Genomic DNA, 24,566 nt, shown 5'->3' with positions numbered 1-24,566 from the left:
GCTTTATGATTAAACCACTACTATCAAAACCACAGCATAAAATTATAATTAGGCCTCATTTTTCTGAACTTACACGTGTCTTAAAAACCTTATTATTATAAGATATAGTATCTACAGACAGAAATGTAAAATTATCATACCCAGATTCTAAACTCTGTGTGTTATTTCTTTCAAATAACAAAAACTAGGAAACTGATAATGACCTTGCAGAATTAAAATACAGATAGTTGTCGCTTTTTTCATTAAACATATCAAATATTTTTCTTTCCTTGATCTGTGGATGGGTTTTGCAATAAGTATAAGTTTGATTCCGAAGAAATAAATGTTTGGATGCTATTTTCTTTAGAGCAAAGTTAACATATAATCTAATGTATAACAGACACTCAGTACTGTCAGTCAAAAAGATCTTAAATATTTTTAAGGGAGACGGATTTCAACAAACAGCCACTTGCTGACACTTAAAGCACTTTAGAAGTGTATGAGAGTATAATGTTATGTTCTGGTATGGAGCCAGAATGTTTTATTTTCTTACCCACATTTTATTTCCCTGAACTCTAAAAGAAGTGACAGGTTATTTTGTCTGTAATAGTGGTTATTTTCAACTTCAAAAACTTTTCTGTGATCTTAAAACCTTATAATTTGTTCATAGTTACAAGTTAATACAGGCACGGAGCAGCATCTGTATGTAATTTTAGCTGAGAGATAGAGTGGGAACTTTTAGTCCTTCCAAACTTATTTCATTAGACATGCCTTGTCTAGGACAAGTCTGCTGAAAGCGCAATGCTGAGTTAGCTTAAGTCCGATTCGTTGGAAATGTGGACGTTTACGCATCTTTAGGGGGGTCTTAGCGGTGTCCCCCATCAGGCTTGTTCTCTGTTATGTGGACAACCAGGAACGAGAGCATTAAGGAAGGAAACACTGTACAAAATCTCCTTCTGCCAGGCTCTGTAGTAGTGTTTTCTCCTATTCTACATCACTTAAGTCTGCAGAAGAACTCACCTCTCCACTACAACTCTTCAGGTATTCCTTTGCTGAGCATTGCCATGATACTCTGTTTTGGGGTCTACCCTTCCTAGACAGTGACTGGCCCACTCCGGCTTTCTCTCTTCTTCTCTCTCCCTTCAGGCATTTTCCAGCAGCTTAACTGTGGCTTTCTGGAGATGCAGGACTTCACAGAAAGTAGTCTGAGGAGAGAAAAAAAAAGAGCATTGTGGACAAGGTCCTTCAAATCACACAGAGACTAGTTCTGCTTTCATGTAAGAAATAAATCCCATGGATAGTCCTGTGGAAGTGAGGGGTAAAAAAATTTCCAAAAGAAAACAAAAAGGAGTTTATTTGAAAAGAAGGGAAAGAAGAAAAGGAGTGACTGCAGTGTTTTGTTGAAGTCTCAATTATAAAATATATGGGGTTAGGAGGCACCAAATTTTGTAATAAAGTTAAATTTGGAGACAGTCTATTATTTACACGATCTTTGGATAAATGTGAGCAATGTCAATTTAAAGATTACAAGTTGGAGAGAAATGATAGGAATTGTATCCATTTTTTAAAACGATCTGCCTTATTATATCCAGTCTTTACACTTGCAATTGTGCCCAACTTAAAAAAAAATAATAAAGCAAGTCTTCCCTGATAGATTATTAGACAAATTGATTAGGTAAATCTTTGGATGGAGTAGCTTCTCTGTAGACATCTAAAGTTGAGTCTTTATCACTTAAAAACAAAACTAGGGACTCTGCATGTTATTTTCCATGCAAGGTTCTTGTCCTGGCAGTAAGGACAGGGACTGCGGTGCTTTCTGGTGGCAGCAGTGAAAAATATGTAACAATGCCTCCGTTATCTGTTTCCAATTCTTGCAGCATAGAGCTGGAATCCAGAAAATGTGCCGCCTTGAATAATTCAACTTTCAAATCTCTTGGTGTTCGTGACAATTTTGATTTACTTTTCCTTAACATTTTATTCTTTGCTTAGTTTTCCTCCCCAGTTTTTCTTTTTTTAAAAAAATTCCTCTGCCTTAAGTTCTTTGATTTTAAGAATCAGTGTGATGATCTCCTTTAGAAATATTAAGCAAGGCTATCTAGTCAGAAACAGGATATACAAAGAAAGATATATGAGAAAAATCAAAAACAACTTCTAAAATAAGAAGTCAGCCTGAATTTTACAAAGCTTTATGATTTTATAATGACTCTCTTACCCCACTCTAATGTTCTAGGAGAGCTTTAGAGCTCACTTCTTACCCGGAATCTCCTTTGTAGATAACAAGCTTGACATGCTTTAAATATTTATAGTGGGACCCCAGAGTGTTACAGAAAACAATGCAGCTTCCAGCATATGGACTATGAAGCCAGAATCTTCACTAGTGTCACACATGGTGATAGAGTGGAAATAAACAGTCAAAAACAGGCAAGTCGGGCGAGGCTGGATCAGCTAAAGGATGATAAACATTCACATGTGTCTTCCCAATATGTGTTTGTGTTTTCTTCTGATTTAAAAAATAATTTTTGTTTAAACAGCAGGAAAATGTTAATAAAGAAAATGTACACTGAAAAATATAATTACTACCTTCCTAACAAAGCTTGTATTTTTTTTCTCTACTCTCTGTCTGCCTCTCTTTCTCTCTCTCTCTCTCTCTACACACACACACACACACACACACACACACACACACACACACACACACACACACATACACACATCCCCGAGCTTGTCTTTGCTGGCTTTCATTCTCTCCCCCTCCTCACTGGCTTTCTCCACAGCTCCAATGTTGTAAACATGGTAGTTTCGTCACTGAGGACAGACAGGGTCCCTGCTTCTGCATATAACACGTCTATGGAAAAAATGCTGATTAACCAGAGTTTGAGTCTTGCGCCAGTCCTTCGCACCAGTCCCTGTTGCTAAAACAATGGGACCGTTTGAATGGCAAGCCTGGTTCATGTGACCATGACTGGCAACCTTCCTACTGTCAAAAGTTAGAGCAGGGGAGGACCAGGTCTGCCAAAGAGGTTGCATTTACTAGAGGAAGGGGAAAGGGCCATGTTTAACCGACAGAGATACAGGTGTCTACTCTATGGAAAGTTAAGGATACAGTGAGAATTGCCAGACACACTGTTTTGCAAGAACCGATGAGATCTTCCACAGAAGATGGCAACTTCCTTATTGATGCAATAGACATTTATTAAGTGTCTCCAGCTGTAACCCTTGACATGCAGTTTCTCCCGTCCTGGGACATAGGAGTGAGAAGTAGGTGATAACTCCAATCCAAACCCCTTTCCCGGGTGGAGTGGTTGACACAGGCTTCTTGTGACTTTAGAGTGTCCCCCTGCAGCCGCAAGAGGTTGTTTCTCTAATCCCAAATTGATTCTCTAATTCGTCAGAGGCTACTGACACCACACAATATCACAGTTAGGGCTGCCCTGCCGATCTCCTTTCCTCTGCGCCTGCGCACACACTGAGCCCACACACTTTGTTACTTGGCCTCTCACCACACCCACATGGACAGACCGAATCTCATCTTCCCTCTGATACCATGTCCATATCCTCATGCTTGTCAATACTTTCTTCCCCCCCCCCCGTCACTTTCATCTTCAGCTGAGGTAAGAAATAGCCTTCTTCCCTCCAATGAAATAACTCTTAACTCGCTCCCAAATAGCATCCTTTGTACTGCCCTAGAGATAAAATCCCTTTCTTAGGCTCAATTTCTTAAAACTCTTCACCTGAGGCCTCTAAACTCTGTTGTTGGGAACTGATACTGCTTACTATGAATCCCTCAAGTTCTCCCCCTGACACACTTCTGCTGGTGCCTCAGGACTGAGTCCTACCACCTCTGCCCTGCTCACTCAGGTTCAACTAAAGACCATACTCCTCCTAGGTCAGGAGGTTTGCTTGACTCTGGACTTGTTCAAGGGTCTCAGTCACTTCTCCTTCAAGCAGACTCCTTGAACTTGCATGCAACTAGAATCTTCCAAGTCCTTCTTGTTTTATTTCTTGATATATTGAAATTGAGAGTGGATGTACATTTTGGGCTTTTGTCATGCACCCTTGCTCCATGGCTAACTATAATATGAAACAGAATGAAATAAGATCAAAACCAAAAGAATACAGAAAAGGTCAGGAGGATACAGACCAAGGACTAACTGATTCCAACTGGGGGAATCAGGTAACAATTTAAGATGTGATATTTGAGCTGAGCTTTGAAGGGTGGGTTGGATTTTGATTGGGGTTATGGAAGCATTTCCGCTTGAGAGACAGAGTTGTGACATCCATAGTGAGTTTGGAGAAATGAAAGTACCCATCCACAGAACTTTGGGGGACTAAAATGTATTCTCAGAAATCAATTAAATTTTTTCCCTTCATAGTGGGTCCAAATATAAGTCAAACCACTCATGTGCTGGAAAATGAATACAGAAAAAAGACTATTGAATCCCTTCCATGAATACTGAAGAGTTCAGTCTTAACTGGGAGGGAGGGAGTATTATGAAAGGGCCAGACCAAGGAAGTAATATTTTTTTGAAAAATATTTTTGAAAGCAATGTAAATGTTGGATTAAAGAACTGCTAGACTGAAAATAAGGTGACCAGTTAAGAAACTATGGTGGATTGAGAGTGACCAGTTTATTAAGTAGCCTGAATTCAGAGGAAATAAATCAGGAAATAATTTTGGAGTTCAGGTAGAGGGAAAGGGCTGCTCTTCTTTGACTGATGCTGCTGTTGTTACCTTGGCAGCTGATGGTTCCTGTAGGGCAGATGCCCGACTGCTTCTCTTCCTATCGGAGGCTCTTCTGTGGCTCCTCTGAGACCCACCCCCAAAGGTCTCAGGACCTCCAGATTGTACCATCCCCTGTCATGGGTGATACTTTCTCCAGCTTACCCTTCAGGGCAACCTTCAGCTTTTCAAGCTTCTGTCCTGGAGGTAGCGCCCCCCACCCCCCTAGTCTTTTCTGCTGGATCCTCTTCCCCCACCAGACAACTCTCTTAGGCTAGGATCTGGCTTACTTCAGTGACATTTGTTTGGCCCACCAGGACTGGGTTCTGCCTCCAGGTTCTGCCAAACTCTGGAAATGCAAGCGGCCTTTCCCACTACCTCTCCCTCTTCTCTCTACTCACCTAGCCACCAAAGGCAACTGCAGCCAGCTGCCACCTCCAAACTGTTCGAGGTGCATCTCGTACCTAGACTCTCTGCCCTCTAAACACCAGGGGTTCATTAGGTTCTCTCAAGGACACTTCTACTTCACTCCTGTATTATCCCTGGATGAGCCAAGGGGTTTATCCAGTTTACCCACTTAGAAAGAAACATCCAGTTGGAGAATGAAATGCCTGTTGACTTTCCCTATGAGTATGCCACCCCCACCAATCTATCCAAAGATTCCTCTCTGCCCCTATCACTAGGAATTCATCCTAATAACCCCCTTAGAGGGAACTTCTCTCTAATGAATCTCTATCCTTATCTTCCATAGACTATTAGAAGTGGTGGCTTCTGGAACAGTTGGTAAGTCCTGTTATGACAGGTCCTTTATGGAGGTCCTATTTAACATTGTTTTATATTCATAAATGTGAATACAAATGAAAGGTTCTCAGTAGGAATTGCCAAGATCCAAATTTGGAGTCTGCCATTTCCTAGACATATGACAGGAACGCTCAGTACTTCACTTCCCTGAACTGGAAAAATGGGGTGCTAATTGTACCTATCTTTGGTGATATAATACTGTGAAAATTAAATGAATAATAAATCTAAAGATTTGAGGTTATTGCTTAACCATAGTCTTATACGGTCTTTTCTTCTTGTTGCTCTCATATCACAATAGTGGGGTAATAGTGAAGATTCTTATGACAGGATTTCTCTCAAATATCTGAGTTAAAAATATGTTCTCTATTTAAGTGATGAATTACAATAGATCCACTTTAGTTTGGTCAAAAGTGTTAAGATCAAAAATGGATCCAGTCACTCAGCTAAGGGGAAATTTTGTTCATTGAGTCAATGAACTGGAGTCAGGTAAATATTCAAATACTAGGAATTAATGTATCAGGGTTTATGGCTTTGAAGAATGGGTAACAGATTATTGGGCTGGAGATGAAGAGACCTGAGCTCTACTCATGGATCAACGATTAACAGTGTGTGAATACAGACAACTCACTTAATTCCCTGGGCCTTGGTTTTCACATTTGACAAATGAAGGGTTGCACTGGACGGGAAGATAGCACGGTGAAGAGAGTAGACTCTGGTGACAGAGAGAACTAAACCCATATGAGCTCTGCCACTTACCAGATCTGTACTCATGAGCAAATTATTTCACCTCTCTAAGTGTTGTTCCTCTACGTGCAAAAAGAAGATGTTAATAGTGCCCATCTCCCAGGGTTGTCGTGAAGATTAGAGAATTCATCTAAGTGCTGAGCCCAGAACATGGTACATGATAAGCATCCCAGAATATTATTTTAATAATGACTACCTACTATTATTTCTGGTTTCATGATTAAGTCCATGGATCATCAACTGAGGCTATGAAATTTGTATCTGTACTGGCCATGTTTCCTGAGGTCAGCCTTCTGTCATTTGGCTACTGTCTCCTTCTACTGTTCTCCTGACACATGAATTAAATACAATGATCTCCTTTTAGTAAGTGTACTTGGGTCTCTTTTAAATACATAGTCTTTAGTAATAAACTGAAAGTACATTTATGTCTTTCCACATGCAATTTGCCAGTAAGCAATCTACCTTTCTTTTACTTTATACTTATTTCTTTTGGTCTGGAAGACAAGTGGCCAGTGTTTTATTTTCACAGTAGACTGAAGAAATCCATCCATTTAGCACTGACTTCAGTAAATATTTATCAACATTTATTGTCTGCTATGTGCTTGGCCCTGTTAGGCCCTTGGGACACAAAGTCAGAAAGGCATGATCCCTGGCCTCAAATAGGTTTACAGTGATTAATACCTAGAAATATGACAGATCTTGGGTGCCCTGTGGAAGCTTGAGTATGCATGTATTTAAATTGGTCTTTAAGGCTGGCAAAAGTAATTTCTACTAGGTGGTATAGTCTTAGGAATACTTTAGAAGGCTATTTTATTTTCCCTCAATATTTCTTCTACTAGATGACTAGGTCCTGCTGAAGAAAATGGCCTAAACATGGGTCTGGTGCCACTACAAACTCTCCAACCTTAGGTGGCTTCTCAATGCTTCTTGGCCATCCTTCAATATTTCCCCCAGCATCTCCCTTTGTGGCTTCATCAGGACCAAAACCTTCCTTTCAGACCTTCTCAACTTACCTGATACCTCTCATCTGCTGCCGTGTGTCCTTCCTTTTCAGAAAGTGACTTACTTACCTCACAGAGAAAGTCGAAATCTGAAAGTGGAATACCTCAACTTCCTGCCACTACACTGACATATTAACCTGGGTTGTAACCCACCCTTTAGCAGCCGGGTATCTCTTTCTGCCCAAGGCCAGGCCATCCACTGCATCACAGGATCCCATCCTTGCCTCTTTCTTCTCTCAATCTTCAACTGTTCACTGTCTCCCGGCTCCATCCTATCAGGTTTTAAATGTGCTCAAGACACTTGTCTTTAAAAAGTTTAGAAAACACAAGCCCTTTTCAAACATGCGTCTCTCAGATGCCACTCTATCTTCATAATGAAGCTGTTTGAACTTCATTCTGAGCTCACTGTCTGCACCCCCTCCCCCCTGGTTCACATTCATCCTACTCCCATTTCATAGCAATAGCTCCATGAAGGTTGTCGACGATTTCGTTTTTTTGTGAAATCCAATAGGTATTTATCACTCATTTTATTTGACTTTCTCCCTTTCTTACTTGACTACACCTGTCCTTCTGGAAATACTTTGGTTCTTAAGTAATCTAATTTTGCTTCATATTTCAACATTCTGTCCTGATTCTTTCAGACAGCAACTTGAAATGAACCATCCTAATAGCTCTTTTTCCAATTCCAGCTGTGATTAACCAATCCTACAGAGGTGGGCATATCTCTATCCTTGTTCCTATATTAAAAAGAGATATGGGGCTGAGGAAAGAGATTGAAAGAGAGAGAGGGGAGAGAGAGAGGGAATGAGAGTGAGATGATAGATGTTTCCAATATGCTTTGAGAAATGCTGGGCCAAGTTTTGAGAGGGGAGGCTGGTGGGGATCTGTGGTTACATAGCACTCAGAGACGACTCTGGAAAAAATAAAAACCCTGAGTATTGTTTTAACTCAAAATAGAGACAAAATGAGAGGGGATTTAAACAAGTTCACATGTGGGGCTTTGTGATAATAAGTGCAGAACCGTGCCTGCCAATTCTCACTGATTAGTCATAGATGTGGTTTCCATGGTGATTTCACACATAGACTGAGCTCCCCACCCTGCTCCTCCTACCTTCACTGTAGCTTACATTAGGTGAGACAAACCACTAACAAGAATAATTAATAAATATTTCAATGCTTTAAGGTCTGATCCAGATCCTGGAAAGCTACTGTCAAAAATAGATAACTTAGGGCTTCCCTGGTGGCGCAGTGGTTGAGAATCCGTCTGCCGATGCAAGGGACACGGGTTCGTGCCCCGGTCCAGGAAGATCCCACGTGCCGCGGAGCGGCTGGGCCCGTGAGCCATGGCCGCTGAGGCTGCACGTCTGGAGCCTGTGCTCCACAACGGGAGAGGCCACGACAGTGAGAGGCCTGCGTACCACCAAAAAAAAAAAAAAAAAAAAAAAAAAAAAAAAAAAAGATAACAACTTACCATTCCTTATTTTGTATTCACTCAAGGAAATGGGGATCTAGGTATTTTCCAGATTTCCAACTTCATATGCCTCATGTTCAGTGGGCATGTTAGAATTTTTGTTTCCTTCTGGAAGAATGGAGAAAACATTGACAGTAAGAGATGATATCTGGTCCTCATTTCAGCAACTTTTCTATTTTGGATACTACAAATTTTGCGTGTTCTCAGCATCACCTCAAAAGTAAAGGAAAGTTAGAATAGCACCTATTGTATTTACCTAAGACCACATAAGTGAAAGCAGGCTATGTAAGGCATTCCTTGGGCAGATGTAGTATACGTTCAAAGTGATTTCTAAGAGTTCACTTAGTTTAGCTATGCCAGACTGAAGACGGTTTTATCTTTTAATTATATACATTGAATAATTTTGGTCAAGCAAATCATGTGGTAGATAGATGGTTAGATAGAGAGGTTATGCTCACCGTTCCAAAAATAAGAATATTTTCATTTATAATGTTAATTAAACAAAACAGTATATTTGTTTTACTGTACTATGTGACAAGGATCATCACTTTTTCTTAAAACAGATTGAAATTCTTTTTAAGAATTTTTCTTAGAGTCACTAAAAAAAAAAAAATTTAAGGTCCTCAGTGGAGGCCTTGAAATGTATTTGAGTTTTGAATACATTCACTACGCAACTGAGAGTAAGTCTGGTAAATAAATATGCAGCTTGGGCAATGGGTTAACGAAAAGTATGCCGCAATAAAATAGGTAAAGTGATTTTCTCATATTGCTTATAATTGGGCTCTGAAACACACTTTTCTAACCATTTTTCCTGCACCTGCAAATAAAGTTAGGAAAAAGCAAACAATCGAAAAACAATATAAAATTATGCTTGCTTCAAAGTGTCTTTCTTACTTTAATTTTCTGTAAAAACTACATGCCTTTACATGAAATATATTTTTGGTCTCAGTTTACACGGGTGAGTATATGAAGTAATGGAGACCCTGCATTTCTGTTGAGTCCATTTCAGTTTTTATCACCCTAATAGTTAAGGAATTCTTTCTATATTTGTGTGCAATATAAAAGGATGGAACTAAAAAAATCAGTGTCCATAAATCTTACCTCTATAGAATATCTCAAAAATGGCTGTGCAATGCCTACTTTTCTCTCTAACCTGTTTGTGAAACTTGGTTGACTACTGCAATTCATTTGAGCTTCATAGACCTCCACTGGATGCCAAAATATTGATTTCAGCTTTTGGTTCCCACCCTATTTTGTTTCATAAAGGAATAAAAAATTTCTTCAAATTCCTGTATTATATTCCAAAGTGCATCGTCCAGTTTTGCAACCCTCCCTTTAAAATGAATATCCAGCATTCATATTGACCTTTTTCAGTCCACAAACTCTTCCACTCCCTGGTGATTGTGTGTTTTTTATACTTTATTTCAAATCATAAAATTACAGAGACATAAAATGTTAGGCTTGTAAATGGTCACAGAAATGATCCAGTCCAGTCTTCATAATTTATCAGTAAGAAAACACATTGAGACCTCAAAAGGCTAAGTAAGAGATCTGACGTATTTGTTTTTTGGTGTGACAATGTCCTTGAGTATCAGTCTAACTAGTCCATATTTTTATAAAATAAATGGTTATAATATTTGAAAAATGTAATGTATGTTGAAACAAAATGGCACAGGTGAATTTTTGTTTGGTGTCATATTCTCCTGAGTGAAGGCATTTACTTGGCTCTTTGCAAACACACCAGTAGAGTCTTATATTTAAACTGCTCAGTCATCATCATGTTAGCCAGGCACCTCCCCAGCTAGAACAGAGTTGTATTATTAGCTCCTCCCATTGCTTCCAGAGTTTTGTAATTCAAGCTGGACTGGGAAAGAGCACTCCTTTCTTCTTCTGTCCTTGGGATGATGCCATCCTTTCCTTCATTTGTTTGCTGAGTCTCCTTGCCTTATTTTCACCCCATCCTGGTGGCATTCCACCTTATTTGGCATTCAATCATGTCACCGGGGTAAACTTCAAGACTGGCTCCTGTGTTTTTTTTGATCTTCTGCCATTTTTTCTTTTCCTGGCGAAAAACTCTACTGGTTATGTGCCACAGTGTCCAATTCCAATTTAACACCTCCTTAGAGGAAAGTTATTCTTGCTTTTTCTAAATGTATTATATCTTTGCCTTAGTGTAGAATTTTAAATAAATCTTAGTGATAATAATTTTTCCTGACCTTTTCTATCCCTAATAGATTGCTAAAATTTTGTCTCATTAGCAAAATGAAATGAACAATATATTACTTATTTAATACTTTGTCTAGAAGGAAGCATTTTGTCTATATGGATCTTAGACCATAAACGAACAAGAACTTCTTTTCAAGAATAGTTGATCAGAAAACCAATTTTCAGGAGCAAGACACATCAGTTCATTATATTTTACAGAATTCCAAATATAAAGGCCATTTAAACAGAAACAATTGTGTAAATGTTTGGAAAAACATCCTTTTAAAGCAGTTGATACTTCCAATTATATTTCATTTTTCATGGACTATTATCATTACTCTCTATAGAAACTTAATTGATATATTCAATGTGAATCCATTGTGTCAAAAATACTTCTATCAAATAATCCTGTAATATTTGTACAACCAACAGGTTATGAACCTTAATATACAGTATAGTATAAAAGGTAAAAAGTAACATTTTAGATGTAAAATAATGATTAGGCCCATCAGAATTCTACATTCTCTTGGGTAAACTTAGTACATCATGGTTTAAAAGAAAACCTGTGAATTATTTACGAATCCCTCAAAATTCAAGGAAAGTTATTAGATTTCCTTTTTCTCCCTTCCCTCCCCCCCACTTCTCCCTTTCTTTCTTCCTTCCTTCCTCCCTCCCTCTATCTCTCTTTCTCTTTCTTTCTTTCTCTCTTTTCTCCTTTCTTTCTTTTCTTTCTTTCTTTCTTTCTTTCTTTCTTTCTTTCTTTCTTTCTTTCTTTCTTTCTTTCTTTCTTTCTTTCTTTCTTTCTTTCTTTCTTTCTTTCTCTCCCTTCTTTCTTTCCCTCCTTTCTTCCTTTTCTAAGTCATGAGTTAAATACCATGCAGTTAGCAATATATTTTAATAAAATAAAAACATGTTCTTTGGAGGGATGTATACACCTCTTTCTTTCCTTTTTTGTTGTTGTGTTGAACCTTTCTTTCCTTTCTTATTTTTAAAAGAAAAATTGAATAAGTAGCTTAAGTGACTGACAATAGCCATGGAAGATATTTTGTTAGAATTTTCTTGACATTTTTGGCTCGTGAGATTCTAGTTATAGGTCCTGGTTATTCGATTAAATTGTGTCTGGAAATAAATATTTACCTCAAAAGATTATTTTAATATTTAATACCTGAAGTTCTCTTAAACTTTTTCCATATAGTAAAGTAATAGTGGTGTTTTTTTCATAGCAAATACTTTACTTTAAAAATGTTTATTATATTATTACATGCATATATACACAGAAAAATGATACATATCATTATGATATGAAAATACACAAGACTGCAGATGTAAAAAATTTCACACACCACCTCTTCAACTAGAACATAGATCGAGAAACAAAATGGTACCAGCATCTTAGAAGCTCACTCATCTTTATTCCAATCTCTATTCTCCCCACCCTAAGAATTAGCCACTTCTAATAAAATTGAGCAGTTTTGCCTGCTTTTGTATATTGCATATAGATTGAGTCATTTTGTGTGCACTATATTTTTCGGGGGGGCTCTAAGTCTTTCTCTAAATAATATTTTTTGTGAGATTCATTTATGTTGTTGCATGCAGCTGTAGATTATATGTTCTCAGTCTAGCATTCCACTGTGTGCATATATCACAATCTATTGATCTATTTTACTGTTGATTGATGATTACGACTGTAATGAGATTTGAGCTAGTATGAAGAATACAATCTACTCTTAAAAAGTATGGAATTTGAGACCAAAGAGATTTGAGTCTAACTTGATGTGTGATTTGGGGTGATTTACTTAATTTCTCTTGGGGGGAATGCATAAATTAAACGAGGTAACCTTTCTAAAGTCCCTTGTACAGTGCCTGGTATGTCAAAGGAATTCCATAAGTGGTAGCTATAATTGCCCACGTGGAGAAACGCTTGATTTAAATGGCATAGATTAGCTTATTCATGACATTTTCACTTGGTAGGGAAGGAGAAAGGAAGAGGGACAAATAATGTGAATATCGTAATGGGTCTAGTCTAGTATAATGAAAAAACTTTGGTGTCAGAAAGGGTTTGTAGATATCTAGTTAGTTACTTAGATACTGTGTAACATTTACCTTCTATAAAATGAAGGAAATAATGTGCTTTACTGAACACTGTAAAGATTATAATGACATAAAATACAAATCCCGTACATTTCCCCGCTTCATTAAAACAGGGAAAAACAGCCCTATTCTTAGAACATTGTTCCCAAAAAGTTAGAGCAGGTTGAAAATCAAATATCACATTGCAAATACTACTTTGAGTGGCAAACATTCTGTGATGGAAATGAAGTATCTACTTTGCCTGCAGTCGGCAGTCAGATATTTTCTGCTATTTGTATGAAGGTAGGCATAGCTCCTAAGGTAAATATGCATTCAGAGCTGCAGTGTAGTTGAATGACTCTAAATTACAGTGTACTGAAGGTAACCACTAAACAGACAAGTGTGGGTCAAGTCCATTTTTGTTTTGTTTAGAGTAACAGTAGGATTAAATTAGAAAAACAACATGAGAAGTCTGTAATTCTGTGATGAATAAAATGACACTTGTGAGCAAGGGGTACAAAAGAAGGGGATAGATTGTGGAAGAATTGCCATTACAGATCTGGGTAATTTCCTTGGCAAAAGTAAGAAACTCTTCTTCCTTGGACAAGATTGTTCCACATTTGATACAAAAGTAAGGAGGTCTGTCATGAGAGCTCAACTCAAAGCAAACAGAATTTTCATTGTTGTGAGCTCAGAGGAGAAAGGGCAGCCAGGGACTAAATTGAGAGTGTGTTCCTTTGTGTTCGTGAAGAGTTACCCATATAATTCCTTTACTTTTTTTTTTTTTTTTTTTTGTGGTACGTGGGCCTCTCACTGTCGTGGCCTCTCCCGTTGCGGAGCACAGGCTCCGGACGCACAGGCTCAGCGGCCATGGCTCACGGGCTCAGCCGCTCCGTGGCATGTGGGATCTTCCCGGACCGGGGTACGAACCCGTGTCCCCTGCATTGGCAGGCAGATTCTCAACCACTGCGCCACCAGGGAAGCCCATTCCTTTAATTTTTATACTCATATTCTTTCTCTCCCTTGGTTGGATTTCAACAATATCTGACCACTTCCACTTCATTTTTTTTTTTTTTTTCATACTGGTTATAGGGAGAAACAATTATGGAACCTGCAAGTCAAACAGGTGGATTTGAGAAATGAGAAGGGAGCTCTGAAATGATGACTGCTTTCTGCTGCCATTGAGGTTTATCCAATTTAACAGACACAAGATGACTCAACTGGATTCAGAGCTACGATAAATGCTGAGGAGGATAACTGTGGATACATGGGGTCATTTGGATATTATAAACAAAGGACATATGAATACTGTGAAACTACCAGCAGAAAGTCTCATAAAAACAATGACCCACAGGCAGGGGCAGATCCAAGTTTTGTGAGGCTCGACATTTATATAATTTTGGGGGGCCCTGTATACAAAATTAAGTACAAAAATGAATACTAAAATGAAAAAAGTCACAATAAGTTACTGGAACTTTGGAGACTGAGATCCTTTTTTCTCTGGCAACTGCCAGAAATTCTCACCCAGAAGTGTTTGCTGATTGCAACCTCACCTTTGCTTTCCCCTCCAACACTGAAACTCACAACAACCCCTCGGGTGCACAGGGGTCCTTGCAAATGAGGCCTGGCCATTAAGCTTCACTGGTAGCATCCTCTGCCTACAAGAATTTCCCGCTGTAGCTTACTTTATCTTGTTTGAGAAGCCTAAAATTACCGTGAAACATAAATAACAGAAACTTTCCTTCTGATGCTTGCCATTTCATTGTAAGAACTAAAACTTCACACACCTATCCCCTATCTGGACCTCGGCCGCGCAACTTGTATCAGTCCTGGTTTTACGGGTACCGGGATGGTGTCCAACTGGGCCTCGGGCTACTCACCACGCTGCACGCCCACAGCGGGAGCCTTAGGCGACCGCACTCCGCTTGCGGCTAGGGGCTGGGGGCGGGCAGCGCGCCGGAGGGCGAGCCCGGGCCGCGCCTCCAGCTGATTGGCCGGGTCTGGCCCCTGGGGGCGGGCTCTCCCCCCCAGCTCGCCAGGCCCGGGGTGGCTATATTGGCACTGTTCCTGCTAGGTCGGGTCGCTTCCTCGCGCTGGGCTGGACGCAAGGAGAGGGTTTCTGAGGGCTGTGCGGGCGCAGGAAGCGGAGCGAGGCTGCCGACTGCGAGCCGGAGGCTGCGGGGCTGCAGTGCGATGAAGCAGTGGCTCAGCGAGCGGAGGCTGGCGGTGTGGCGCGACGGGCCGGCCCGGGGCCGGGGCTGCTGCTCCGGAGGCTGCTGAGGCGCCGCGGCTGCCGGCGCGGAGAGCGGCGGGCGAGAGAGAGGAGAGGCAGCGGAGCGCGGGGAAGCCGGCGGGGCGGCGGGCGTCTCTGGTTGGCCTCTCCGGTCGGGATCCCCCCCGGTGGAACCATGCGGGTGGCCAAGTGGCTGACGGGGCTGCTCTACCAGCTCTCGCTCTTCATCACCAGGTCTTGGGAAGTTCACTTCCACCCCAGGCAGGGTAAGGTCACCGCGGGGCTCCTTCAGCAGCGAGGTGGGGCGCGTGCCCGAGTGGGACGGGCGGACGGAGGCGGGGGGAGCGGCTCTGCCCGCTGGGGCACCCTGGCCCTGCCGGGGCTCTCGGGACGCCGGGATCAGTCAGCCTCAAGCATCCCCGGAGGTTGCGGCTGCGCGGTGTTTCGAGGAATCGCGCGCGGGTCACACGTCTCCCTCCGGGGACCACGCGGCGGGGACGCGTGGGGCAGGGTGGCGGGGGCGCCCTCTGGGCACGAGTTGGCGGCGTCGGGGAGGCGAAGAGGGGCGCGGGAAGGAGGAGCTGCTGAGGGCCCTGAGTGTCAGGGTCCGTGCTTGGGGAGGGTGGAGCGAATCGGGGGTGTGGGAAAGCAGGCAGGCACACTCACAGAGCGCACGTGTGTGTGTGTGCGCGCGCGCTCGCCAGCGTGTGTTCTTTCGTCGCACCCCGCCGGGGGTATGGGGACCTGGGCCCTCGGCTCTCTGGCTGGGACGTTTGGTTGAAGAAGTTCGGCGCTGGGGAATTGGAAACGGGTAGGGGCTCAACGGCCGTATCTCTGTGGTTGCAGAAGCCTTGGTGAGGACACTGGCCTCCTACGAAGTGGTGACCCCCGCGCGGGTCAATGAGTTCGGCGAAGTGTTCCCAAAGAGCCACCACTTCAGCCGGAGGAAGCGCAGCGCCGAGGCGCTGGAGCCCACGCCGTTCAGGACCCACTACCGAATCCGCGCCTACGGGCAGGTCTTCCAGCTGAACCTGAGCGCCGACGCGGCCTTCCTGGCTGCCGGCTACACCGAGGTGCACTTGGGAGCCCCTGCGCTCCGGGCTGAGGAGCGCCGCACGGCGCCCCCAGACCTGCGCCACTGCTTCTACCGCGGCCAGGTCAATGCTCGGGAGGATCACACAGCCGTCTTCAGCCTTTGTGGAGGCTTGGTAAGCTAAGCGCCCTCGGGTCCCTTGGCATTTTCTTGGGATCCATCCTTTCTAGTTCAGGGAGCCGGGCATTGGCTTTTCCCGAATGGGCGGTTGGTTGACCCAAGAGATCAGAGTGGGCCACCGGAGGGATTAACACCTAGATGAACCCAAGCCAGAGGCCACTCCTTCCTTGAAGTGGGGAGGAGGGTTTGGAGAATCAGCATGTCTCTCCCCGCTGGGCAAAATTGACCTTTCTGTGCAAAGCTGCGAGAAAGAGTGTCAGATGCTGAGCTAGCCAGGGATGTGGGGAGTGGCTTTCTGCTACACAGGAAGTGTGATTTCCAGCAGGACGACAGCCTCCTTCGTTCAGACACACCCATTCTGGACCATCTATTAAGGCAGACTCCCCTGAATTTACTTAAATTTATTCCTTGAATGAAGAATGATAGAATGAAAAGAGAATGAATGAATAGATGAAAAGGTTTGAAAAGAAAGGGTTTTTGTTTGTTTTTTTGTTTTGTTTTGTTTTGTTTTGCTACTATGGGGATGGCCATCAATCTGTGAAGTATAAGATGGGGAAAAGGTTGAATATGCCAGTTTAAAATGCACTGCACTTAAAAAGGTAGAGCATCTACAAAGATCTGTTGCCAGCAAATGAGAAATGATCATTAGAGTGACAAGAGTAAAAGATGTGGTTTTTGTAAAAACCTCATTGCAGAGAGAGGAAATGAAATAAAATATTGGGTTCTATGTGTTTTATTTGTTTCTCTCCCTCTAAAACAGAACTTCTAAACTCTTTTTTTTTTTTTTTCCGTCAACTTTTCAGCACTCTAGGGGAAACCCAGGGCCTCTTCTCAGCATAATTTAAATGTGGAAAATAACATACATGTTATTTAATTGGCTTCCTTTTAAATACTAACAGTAATCAAAATGTTACAAGTATTAGAATTTGTGGTGTCATATCCTTCTTTATTAATGCGTTAAATAATATCTATTGGGGAGGGGATTACTTATTTCTATACTTTTGTAGTGGTAATGAAAATAAACAATCCAGATAGTTTCGTATTACATTACATTAGAGTTGAAGTAGCTATTATTTTATTGCCAACAAAGTCACAATGTCTGTGGTTTTACCTACAATCATAATTGAAGGAAATGTTACGTATCAGAGGTTAGGGAATATAAAGATGTCTTTCTCATCCAAGATCATGGAACCTGTGGTTGAGAACACTTACATTAAAACATATATGGACTCACTTTATTAACTCCTCTGATAAATATGTGGTGAAGAAGAAACAACTAAGAATTTGGCTACAGGATTCTTTCCAAGTATTCTAGCTTTTGTTGGGCAAATTTAGATGAGTTTCAGAACATCAACATTGTTTACTCTTTGATCAAGTAGAAAATTGATAACAGTTCTCTCTAGGCCAAATGTAATACTTCCTTTCAGAGTAATTGATGTAAGATGTCTTCCTGGGTGTGAGTATTGGTCATTACTAAGTAGATTTGGAACATCTCTTTGTTCTTTTTTCTGCTATTATCTTGATATATATATAAGTACGTATATGTATATATATGCCTTGGACAGTTTTCTTTTCGGCTGTAGATAAGTGTAAAATGCAACGTCAGAATGGCAGAAACACACTAATATTTACACAGCCATCTACACATCAAAGGAAAGAAAAATATTCTCTTTTCTAGAACCTTTCAAAATGTTTAGTTTGTCTAGAAAATTCTAGATTTACTACCACAAATTTGTCATGGTCAGTATGTTTTCTTGATTTAGTATTTAAGGCATGGAAAAAATTCCAGATGGGAAGCATTATTAGGAGTGATGTTTCTGTTGATTCATAATTTTTGTGTAGTTCAGATTAGTATTCAATATCTCCTTTTTGAAATCAGAAAACAGTTGGAAATGTTTTAAAGTCATAACAGGAATTCATCCTTTCCTGTCACTGTGTCGATTTGGATATAATTGTCTAGTTTTCATGCGTTATTAACTTGATTTATGTATGTACTTTGCTTTAGGTAGACTTACTGATATTATCAGAGTTGATTTAACATCTAAAAACATATTTTCATACCTATGTAACTCAGCTTTATCTCCATTTCTCTGTAAGTGTAGGGCTGAGTTGAGGACATCAGTCACAGCAGAGATAGAAAGTTTCCAGTAATACAACACGTAACTAGAGGTACCAGGATCTAAAAATCTTTTAGAAGTATGATCAGGACCAATTATAAGTCTAAATCACTGATGAGATTAGTGACATTTCTTTGATTTTTCTCCCTTGTGATATTAGCACTATAACGGATATTAGCTGTATATTTATGATTGTTTTATTTCTACCTCGACTCTATCCTTAGCACTCTTTACAATAATAGTTTCATCAAATGGTGGAAGTTCTGGTAGGTTTTAGAGTCCATTTATTATTGTATCAGATTCCTGTTTTTTAGTCTCAGATTAATCTTTAGATCCAGATAAAGTTGTGTTACCCACAACCTGGGCCAGCTGAGTTGTTGCAGATCCTCCTTGATACAATGCCCAAGATGTCAGTAATACTCACTTCCAGCCCTGCTCCTTCCCAACTCATCTTTGTGACTTTGCATGTGTGCGCCTGTGATGATTCATTCAGCTTTGATTTTTGTCAGTCCATTAAACACTAAAGTTGAGATTTACTGAAGGATTTTTAGAGCCAGTCCTATTGAAGTTCTCTTTTGCTAGTTGCTCTTTGCTTTTAGTTTTGCTTTTAATCATGAATGGATGTTGTACTTAATCAAATGCTTTTCCTGAATATATTGAATGAGTGTGTGACTTCCTCATTTTTTTTTCTGCTAATGTTCATTGTCATGGCTGGATTCAAGCAAATGTTGACCCTTGATGAAAACTGACCTCATATAGGGCAGTAAAGTGTTCTGAGGCCTCTGTATTGTTTGGGAGGGAGGTGGGGAAATCATGCTGTCCTCCAGTTCCTCTAGCCTCCGATGTCCTTTGTGCCTCAGTCTCCTTGCATTTTTTTTGGCACCAGCCGTTGAATTCTGGGCCTGAGAACTTGTGGCTTTTCTTTGCTCAATTGGGGCTCACTGACTCTTTCCTACCTGGGCTCTCTCTGTTGCTGCGTATCCCTCTGAGTTCTGGATGCAACACCTATTTGGCTTCTTGTCTGGCTGATGCATGTGCAGCCTTCAACATAGGATCACTTAGCTCCTGCTGCAGTGCTCTCTCCACATAAGGTGGTTTGGTGATGCCATTGGTAATCTTCCAGACGCCTCTAAGGCTCTGAGACCCTTCATGGCATATGAAAGTCTAGGGGGACTTGATTCCTCCCTTCGCCAAATTCTGCCACACCTCTTATTTCAGTGAGTGTGTGTGTGTGTGTGTGTGTGTGTCGGTGGCGGGGGGGGGCTTGTAGAGGTCCCTCCCTTGATTCCCACATAGCATGCTAAAGCACTTCTCTTGGCAGTCCTCCTAAACTATGTAATATGCCTTCTGCCTCCAGGGCCTTAAACCCCCAGTGGAGAAGTCAGCACACATACATCTTCCCACCCGTATCCTTTGCCTCCATCGTTCTTTTCTTCCTGGAATCCACTGAGTTCCCCTTTCACATCTCATTCATTTGAGCTGTGCCCCTTCCATCTTCCCTTTTTTATTATTTATTTATTTATTTATTTTGTGGTACGTGGGCCTCTCACTGTTGTGGCCTCTCCCGTCGCGGAGCACAGGCTCCGGACGCGCAGGCTCAGCGGCCGTGGCTCACGGGCCCAGCCGCTCCGCGGCACGTGGGATCTTCCCAGACTGGGGCACAAACCCGCGTCCCCTGCATCAGCAGGCGGACTCTCAACCACTGCGCCACCAGGGAAGCCCCCCATCTTCCCATTTGAGGTAGCATCTACCTTTCCTTTCTCTGGTGGCTACTGAGGAATGTGACTTTTAAAGGAAGGGAATACAAACCAAGTTACTACTTTCCAAATATCTCTGTACATACAACCACTTAAAAAAATTGACATCACAACATACTTATTGATTTCATTCAGTTGCTAGTGTTGCATTAACCTCAAACATATAAACTAACGTTTTCTTTTAATTTCTACAAAGCTACTTTTTTTCCCCACTTCTAGAAGTCTTAGTATTTACGTGTTTTTCTCTTTCACGAAACCACTGAACCATGACTCGTATTGTTTAGTTTTCTTAAGTGTTTTGAGCCCAAGAACCACAGGGGCTGAGTCTGCCAGAAATTTTCTTTGTTTCATGTGGGTATAACTTTTGCTTTTCTAATCTTTCCTTCTCTGTAACTTTGCTTTCTTCTAAGTGTAAGTATTTATCACATAATTCAAACATTTCTGATTATTTATTTTGACATTTCTAAAATCTATAGTGGATATGAAAATAGAGCCAAATCATAAAATTACCTATATGTAATATAATGGCTAATCAAACTCTGTTTTTAGTTCATTGATAAAGTCACAGAATATATAGTTATCAGGCGTTAATATCTCTAGATTCAACTCTCAACTTTGTTTTCATGGTCATATTATTTATTTTCTCATGATGTTGATACACTCTTGCCAAAGTAGAGGTCAGTATTCCATAAGTTGTAATATTTGGGGCATATGCTTGTCAGAATGGCATGTGTAGATTGTACAGAGGCTGTTCCCAACAACCCCTGGCCCTCTACCAGCTCTCTTACATTACCTGGTGGGTTCCCTTCTTCCAAAGGCCCTCAGGGACTAACCCGACTGCCTAGACAATTAGCTTCACTGTTTCTTGGTGGGATTTGAATCAATGCAGTCTTTTTGGTTGAAAGAAACAGTTTCCAGATGTCATAAAACCAGACATTGCATCTGGCTTATACAGTATTCTCACGGAGTAGCTTGCAGTGGCTGTGTGTACTTTTTTGAAGTTTCTCACGTGAACCATTCTGCGGCATGTCAGGCACGAATGCCCTCTGATGACTGATTATTTAGGTGCTGTAGTACCTCCATGTTCAGACAGGAAATAAATGTATGGAAACTATCAATAGTGTCTTTACCGGTTTTTGTCTTCTTGGAAAACTTTATTTTTTAAACTTCCTATTTGCTCAGAAGTCACATAGCCTCAGGTCATTACACATGCCATTCTGTATTCTTATTTTTTTTGTTGGAAAATTCATAAGGATCCCTTTTAGTTAGTCCTATACTTAGTCAGATACTCAAACAACACTAGGGAGAATTTCTTATGCCTCTACCTTTAACATTCGAGTGTTAGCCTAGGTCCTCCACGAAGCAGATGGCAAGGTGGGATTAAATGTGCAAAGAGTTTAATAGGGGAAGTGTCTGTGTTAGAAAAAAGGAGCGAGCAGTGGAGTCTGAAACAGGTGAAGAGAGGATGAAAATGTTGGGTAGGGGCTTCCCTGGTGGCGCAGTGGTTGAGAGTCCGCCTGCCGATGCAGGGGACGCGGGTTCGTGCCCGGATCCGGGAAGATCCCACATGCCGCGGAGCGGCTGGGCCCGTGAGCCATGGCCGCTGAGCCTGCGCGTCCGGAGCCTGTGCTCCGCAACGGGAGAGGCCACAACAGTGAGAGGCCCGCGTACCACAGGAAAAAAAAAAAAAAATGTTGGGTAGAAGCATCCCAGGCTACCGGGCAGTCTAAGCAAGGTTCAGCAAAGCCCCCCACAAGCCAGATTTGCCTGGGAGAATGGTCCCTTGCCTCCTAAGAATGAGTTTCCTCTTCATATCCTTGCCACACTCAGTTACTGGCTGGAGTGGTGCGTGGGAGATACAGCTTGGGGCACAAGCACGGATGGATCTCAAAGCCTGGAGTGGGGGGTCCTTGGTCAATTATGCTCAGCATTCTCAGGGCCACCCCATAGTGACACCGGGCACACGTACACACACTCAGTGAAAATAGTCTGTTAAATACTGTTAACAGAGGAGTACGAGGAGTGCTGGGTGAACTTTGAGGAAGGAGGGAGTAAGAGGGTTATGAGACCTGGGCTGGAGGAGGCTTCTCAGCTGGACTTTGACGGATGAAGAAACATTTGGGGATGTGAAAATTCAAGGGCTTCTTGTGGGTCTCTGCAGCTGAAGACTAGGGTAGATTAGGAGGTGAGGGTGAAAGGTAAGGTTGAAGTCAGGTTAAGGCGTGGAATGTAGTGTGAAGGCATGAAGGCTTAGACTGTAGATGGTGGGTTAGTTTGATGTGTTGGGAGGGGTCTGCCCTTATGCACCATTGTGCAAGGAGCAGGGGAGGCAGTGAGGCGCTGAGAAGGCCACCACGGCAGTAAGGAAGCCCACTGTAAAGGTAGGGAATGGGAGCCGCAGGAAGTAATGTGGTTACAGTGGCGAGAAGAGTTGGGTCCCTAAAGACTCTGACTTAAATGACTGAGTGATCCTGTAGCCATTAACCAGGAAAGTTAATAACAGGAGAGGTGGCAAGAAAGAGATACCTATTCTAGAAACAGTTGTTTGATTCTATCGTAGGTTTACTTTCATCGTCATAATGGTTTGAATTTATATTTACTTTTCTTTTTGTCTAGAATGTCCTTTGCCTTAAACTCCTACTCATCTTTCCAGATCCATCCTGAGCCTTCCTTTCTTTGCCCCATCTTCTCTAGAAAGAGCTGACCAGGTTGTGTACATATATCTTTGTTAAGTAATATTGCTTTATAACATTTTGACAATATACCATAAACATCTTTCCATTATATACCTACAGAGTAGTTCTCTATCATTTCTTACTGTTTTAAATTTCTAATTGTTATAATGACTTTGGGCTTTATGTCTTCGCAGATATTTTAGTAAGAGGACGGCACAGGCTGTCCTGAGAACCAGTACCTGGACCCCACAGGTCAAAGAAACGTGGCCATTTCTTTGACGGTTCTCTCCACTTTTAGTGAGTTCATGTGATTTCAAACATACCTCAGTGCCTACAAAAAAGAGAAATGTTACAGAATTTACTCCCTGTTAGTGATGTTGCTGGGACACTATTTATGTAGCTGAGTCATTTGGCTGCATGAATCTCGGGTAGATGAGTCCAGAGTCTGTCTTATTTTCTTGACCCTCATGGCTAGGGACATGGTGAGAGAGCAGTGTCTTTTTAGGCGAGTATCAGCAATGTTTCCTCTCACATTTATACTGGAGATCTGGAATTGCCCTGTGGAATGGGGAATAAATAATGCTACTAGAGGAGAGAGGACCCTCTTTTCAAAAACTTTGCAATGAATCTTCTGCTTTCGGCTTCTGTGGCCAATTACATATTCTTCATATCATCGATTCATTCCTTCAATGTGTGCTATGTATAATACGCTATTTCCTACATATGATCAGTGGTGTTATAATGAGGAGCTGTCAGGGGAATCTTTTCATTGAACAGAGTACCCTAAAATAAAGATGAATCTCAGAGTTAATCTTCATGATCTTTTATTACATAACACTTACACTCTGCTTAGGGTAAAAAAGGGTAGCTGGAACATTTGTGTTTTTAGTGGAGACTTTTCTATCCTATATCAAAATATACTCACTTTCAAAACAGTTACTGACATCATTTTAACACACATTGTCTTTCTAAGGAAGTTAGGTAGATAGAATTATTTGTTTTGTTTTATAAGTAATGGAACTGAGGTTTGAGATATGAAGTGGCTTGCCCAAGCTTCTATGAGTGCAGACCCAGGACTCATACTCAGGCTTTCTTATTACAAATAGCATCAAGCTGATTCTAATATGACATATGATTAAAGATTGAGAAACTAAACATTTTAGTCTTCATGGTAGTAATTACCAGTGATTCAGTCCTTAAATGAAAATCCAATTTTATTAATAGTTGAGAGCAATCTGTTACTAAAATAAATTCTCAGTATTGGCTCTAATTAATTGCCTTGTTTAATAGTACCTTTATTTTGAACTAGCTTTATAGCTGCCAGTGCTCATGTGATAACTGTAAATGATTTGGGAAAAGAGTCCAAATGGTTTACATTTTGTGCTTGTTGTTTTTACCCTTTAATAAAATCTGAGAGTACATTATTGTTTGTGGCTATAATACATGTGTTTGCCATGTATTTAGGGGAAAAATATATGAATGAATGTCAAAATACTGAAATAAGAACATTTTGGAAAAACTGTTGTGTAAAAATTCTCTAAACATAAAAATTTTGACCTATGAGAGTAAATTGGAACCAGT

General features: G+C 41.2%; 2 protein-coding genes across 8 annotated transcripts in view; both read left to right on the top strand.

Moving 5' to 3' along the window:
* The window catches only part of PUS7L (pseudouridine synthase 7 like), a 146,726-nt gene extending 130,576 nt beyond the window's left edge, over nt 1-16,150 (top strand). For 6 of the 7 annotated variants that reach the window (XM_067009116.1, XM_067009115.1, XM_067009109.1 and 3 more), the window contains one exon: nt 16,070-16,150. The gene's annotated coding sequence lies outside the window, so the exon portion shown is untranslated. Of the gene's footprint in view, nt 1-14,082; nt 14,490-16,069 lie in introns of those variants that run through there. The other variant, XM_067009103.1, reaches the window with a different exon arrangement.
* The window catches only part of ADAMTS20 (ADAM metallopeptidase with thrombospondin type 1 motif 20), a 188,237-nt gene continuing 178,691 nt past the window's right edge, over nt 15,021-24,566 (top strand). The window contains exons 1-2 of the mRNA XM_059080523.2: nt 15,021-15,489; nt 16,070-16,431. Coding sequence (XP_058936506.1) covers nt 15,399-15,489; nt 16,070-16,431 — 453 coding nt within the window. The 5' untranslated portion in view covers nt 15,021-15,398. The remainder of the gene's footprint in view (nt 15,490-16,069; nt 16,432-24,566) is intronic.

The sequence above is a fragment of the Kogia breviceps genome, chromosome 12 (assembly GCF_026419965.1).
Source record: "Kogia breviceps isolate mKogBre1 chromosome 12, mKogBre1 haplotype 1, whole genome shotgun sequence".
In the NCBI taxonomy this organism is placed as follows: Eukaryota; Metazoa; Chordata; class Mammalia; order Artiodactyla; family Physeteridae; genus Kogia; species Kogia breviceps.
This window is presented reverse-complemented; position numbering and strand designations above follow the sequence as displayed.